The 4,380-nt window shown below is 25.0% G+C and overlaps 1 protein-coding gene and 1 pseudogene across 1 annotated transcript; both read right to left on the bottom strand.

Moving 5' to 3' along the window:
* Positions 1 to 2,031: 2,031 nt before the first annotated feature.
* Positions 2,032 to 2,687, bottom strand: LOC108685749 (hemK methyltransferase family member 2). Its single transcript, XM_018190708.1, is given in 3 exon segments — positions 2,032 to 2,217; positions 2,219 to 2,519; positions 2,521 to 2,687. Coding segments are annotated over 3 exon segments (654 nt in total).
* A 107-nt stretch (positions 2,688 to 2,794) lies between these two features.
* On the bottom strand, positions 2,795 to 3,096 carry LOC108685748 (annotated as a pseudogene).
* Positions 3,097 to 4,380: the final 1,284 nt, after the last annotated feature.

Genomic DNA, 4,380 nt, shown 5'->3' with positions numbered 1-4,380 from the left:
AATTATATATTCTCTAAAGAAGATCTTAAAAATAAATTTGTATATAATTTTAAAGTAGTTTTTAAGTATTTCTTCTTTTATCTGATTTAGATAAAAAGAGAATTATTCAAAAGTTACTTTAAAATTTTATACAAAGTTATTTTTGCTAAGATCTTTTTTAGAGAATTTATATAATTATTTTAGAGAATATATAATTTTTTTAGAGATTATATAATTATTTTATATCTGACTAAATAATTGGCACATAATTAGATGCTTACAAAAATTATATTTTCAAAATCGCATTATTATTTTTCAACTGCATGCGTTCATATAGAAATTATTTTAAATTAAAGTAATGATTATTTCTTTACTCTGTTTTAATTTGGATTTTAATTTATTTGTTACAGACGTATCGTCATGGCGACGTTGTAAATATAACTCCACTGTTGCGCATCAGGTCGGTGAGTGAAGAATCAACATTTTTATTGTAAAATTAATGTGTGATTGGCTTTTACATTTATATCTATAAGGGAAATCAAGAAACATTCTTCGTATTGAAGAATTTTATATTAGCAAAGCTGTTTTTTCTGCAATCATTAATATATTCGAGGTATTATTACATATTTATAACGTAATTTAGATAAGACACGGGAGAGATAGGTAAATAGACATAAATGAATGAAAACACGACTGGATCGGATGATAAGTATAGATAAGATAGATGGGAACAATAAATATGAATAAGTAAAGATAAATGCAATAATTAAAGTATTAAATTATTTCCGTGATTAGTGATGACTGTTAGCGTATTCGATTTATTGACTCGACCCGACTCCGAGTCTGTGGTCTGTTCTGTTTAGTTACAAACATGCTAAACTGTGCAAGAAATGCAGCTGACAAGAATAGATTGTTGACTTGGAGTCGAGTCAGTAAATCGAATACTCTATATATATCCATTCTTGGGATAGCAACGTTCACGAAACACATAGCTTCTATATATATTTTATTTTTATAATAGAAGTATATATCCAAATATGAAAATATCTATGTAAAAATATTAAAAATCAGTTTTTTTATTGTATAAAAAATATCTTTGTTATTTTATATGATTTATAAATAAAATATTAAATTTTCTTGATAATCTTTATTATATTATAATTGTCTTGTTATTTAAAATAATATTAAAATCTGATTTTCAGAAAAATTGGAATATTCTGATTTAATAAAAACTGATTTTTTTTTAAATTAACTTTTTATTAAGCATGAGTTAATTTAAGCATATAACTTTGAATTCATTTTATGTTTATTCAATTTATATCATTCAACTTAATTAAATTAATTTAATTATACTCTATTGATTTAATTTAAATTAAAGAAACATAATATATAGCATTTCACATAGATTTAATTTTTCATAAAAAAAACTAAAAAATATTTAATATAACAATATTAATATACAATATTTAATATAACAATAATAGTTTTTTGCTTAATAAATTAATAATATTGTTGATTAATTTTTAAAAAATTTAATAAATTTTTAAATTAGTGATATTGTTGTTAATTTTTGAAAACGTTAAATATTATTATTTATACATCTTGTTTCTTTCTATTCATCAGTTACCAAAAAAATGTGCTTAAAGTCAAATTGACTCTTACATTTATATTAGGAGGAATTCAAATTGGATATTATATTTGTAAAAAGAACGTGACTTCTCTTTTTATCTGCTTCCATTTATCATTTCTTTTTTTACGAGCAATTACTGCTAAAAGATAAAAGTATACATAGATAAGGAATTAAATTATTATTTTATGCAATATATTGTTATGCCTGTATACATTAATTGTAATTATATAATACAATGATTTACAAATAACATAAATGTTACAACTGTCTAAAAATAGTATAATATAACACGATTCAAATAGATTTAGTTCATTTGTCTGTAATTTATGACCATAAATAATAATTACACTTATAACATACAATCACTGAAGTGATATCTTCTTTCTATTACCATAAAATAAAAATCTTTTATCTTGTGGATGCTATATTTCTGACGTGTATGCTAACTTTTCGTTTCCTTTACGAAAACGTAAAACATACAAATGCTGTCCTCTTACTTTTCTTTCATGAACAATTTCACTGGATATATTTAACTTTTTGAAAGCGCCCAATATATATTCAGGATCATTTTCTTTTATAACAACTAAATAAAACAATCCTGCATTTGGGAATAAGATTTGGGAATAACATAAATACTTGTTCCATAACTTGTTTACCATTTTTACTCCCTGCCCATGTTTTGAATAGTCTATTATCTACTACTTCGACATATTCTGTAATTACATACGGAAGATTAAATAAAATAATGTCAAATGTATATTTAATTCGTATGCAATCTAATAAATTCATTTAAACATCTACATCGACTGAATTAATCAGACTTCTTCTCGTGATTCTACATGCATCAGGATTTATATCAATCGTATATAATAAACGTTATGATATTTTTTTTAATGCCATTACTAAAGATGATAACTATGTCAGAGCCAATACTTATCTCTAAACAAATCCTTGGCTTCATCGCATGTAGATTTTCTAAATCTGCCTCCAAAGCCTCTACCAAAAGATACGAATTCTCAGAAGGCTCATAAACTATACTGAGTTTCTCATCAAACAGTTTAACTATTGGGGTCTCCATAATTATAAGAAAAAATGTAATAAAATCTTATAAAACTTATAAATAATTATTTAGTAACAATTTGGTAATATGTTATTGATCATAGGTTTAATTAATAATATTGGAAATTATTGCTGCTTATCAGTCTCTGCTGTAGCTGGTTCTTCTTTTTCAGTTTCGATACTTATGTTGTCATATGCAGAATTATTATCTAGTAGTATTTTTCGCTTGGCAGTACTCTTCTCGACAGCTTGATGCATCTTATTCAAGCACTCTTGGGTACTTTGCAGAATGTTAGTAATCTTATTTATGTTAACAAGCTTAGTAACCTTATGTTTAGCATTAACTAGTTTTTTACATAAGAATCTGTGTCTAGTGGATACTGCAATGTTTCGTTGATTTTTTGAAGTTCCTCTGTTAGGGATTCAATTCATTCAATTTAATTTGGCATATTTTATAAAAAAATAATATTCGTATGTAAACCAAATAAATTCTTAATTTTTGTATGCACCAAAATATATAAGTGAATCTATGAATGAATAAGTAGATAAAAATAAATGTTATTTCATATGATATGATGACTACTTTCCTTGTAAGAAACACGGTCGACATAAACATTGTTATCCTTTTTGACAATAGTAATAAAGATAAAATGACATTTGTATCGACTGTGTTTAAAAGAAAAGTGAATTCTGTTCTACAAGAACGTTGCAAAACAACAAGCGAGTGCGACCGCAGCATCGGAGAGAAGTTTATCGTTCGTGTATACGCTCTGCAACGAATCGCAACGACAAAATTGTAATACCTTGTAGAGCGAATTTTATCATCCAGTTAGTTCACTATAGGTTTCGGGAGACGTTTAATTATCTGCGCTGACTCTCATTAGCCTTGTTATCTGTTAATTTTTTATATTTTAAAGATTGAAAGTCTGTTTTAAGTCTTATTATTTATTGCTTATTTATTTAATATGATCGCGATTAATTTATCCCGTCGAATTCATCATTACACGATTGGACTATCCAATTAGTCATTAGCTACGTTCAGCAGAGAAAAAGCAGCTTTGCAAATATTGTAAGATTCTTCAATATGATTTATACATTTAAATCTATAAGGAACCAAAAGCAAAAGTTAATCGTATTGAAGAATTTTACATTTGCAAACCTGCTTTCTCTGTAACCATGAACATATTCGCGATGTTATTACACATTTATGAAGTAATTATGTAGGAAGGAATACACCGGTAGAGAGGTGAATAGGTATAAATGAAAATACGGATAGGTAGAACAAGAAGTATGGATAGAGAGAGTATAAATAGGGACAATAAATATATGGATAAGTAGAGATAAACTACATTTTAAATTAAAAAATTAAATTGTTACAAATTAAATGAATAAATTTGAATAAATTTTGCAATCGGGTAATTAAATTTTATTTGAAAAATAAAGAATAATTATAATTAAATTAAAAGTATTCCATAATAAATTTAATTATATATGTATAGATAGGTATACACATAAACATCATATGTGCATACTTGATAATTAGAAAAGAAAGATTAAAAATTAAATAAAATTTTAAGTTAACTTTAAATTCTAGTTAATTATCAGCATCCCGTTCCAATTTTATCAAATATGAAAATAAATCGAATTAATTTTAAATTTTGTTAAATTTTCTGCTCCCCTGAAATTAAATTTTTTTGTAAAATTCTATACAT

The sequence above is a fragment of the Atta colombica genome, unplaced genomic scaffold (genome assembly GCF_001594045.1).
Source record: "Atta colombica isolate Treedump-2 unplaced genomic scaffold, Acol1.0 scaffold156, whole genome shotgun sequence".
Taxonomy (NCBI): Eukaryota; Metazoa; Arthropoda; class Insecta; order Hymenoptera; family Formicidae; genus Atta; species Atta colombica.
This window is presented reverse-complemented; position numbering and strand designations above follow the sequence as displayed.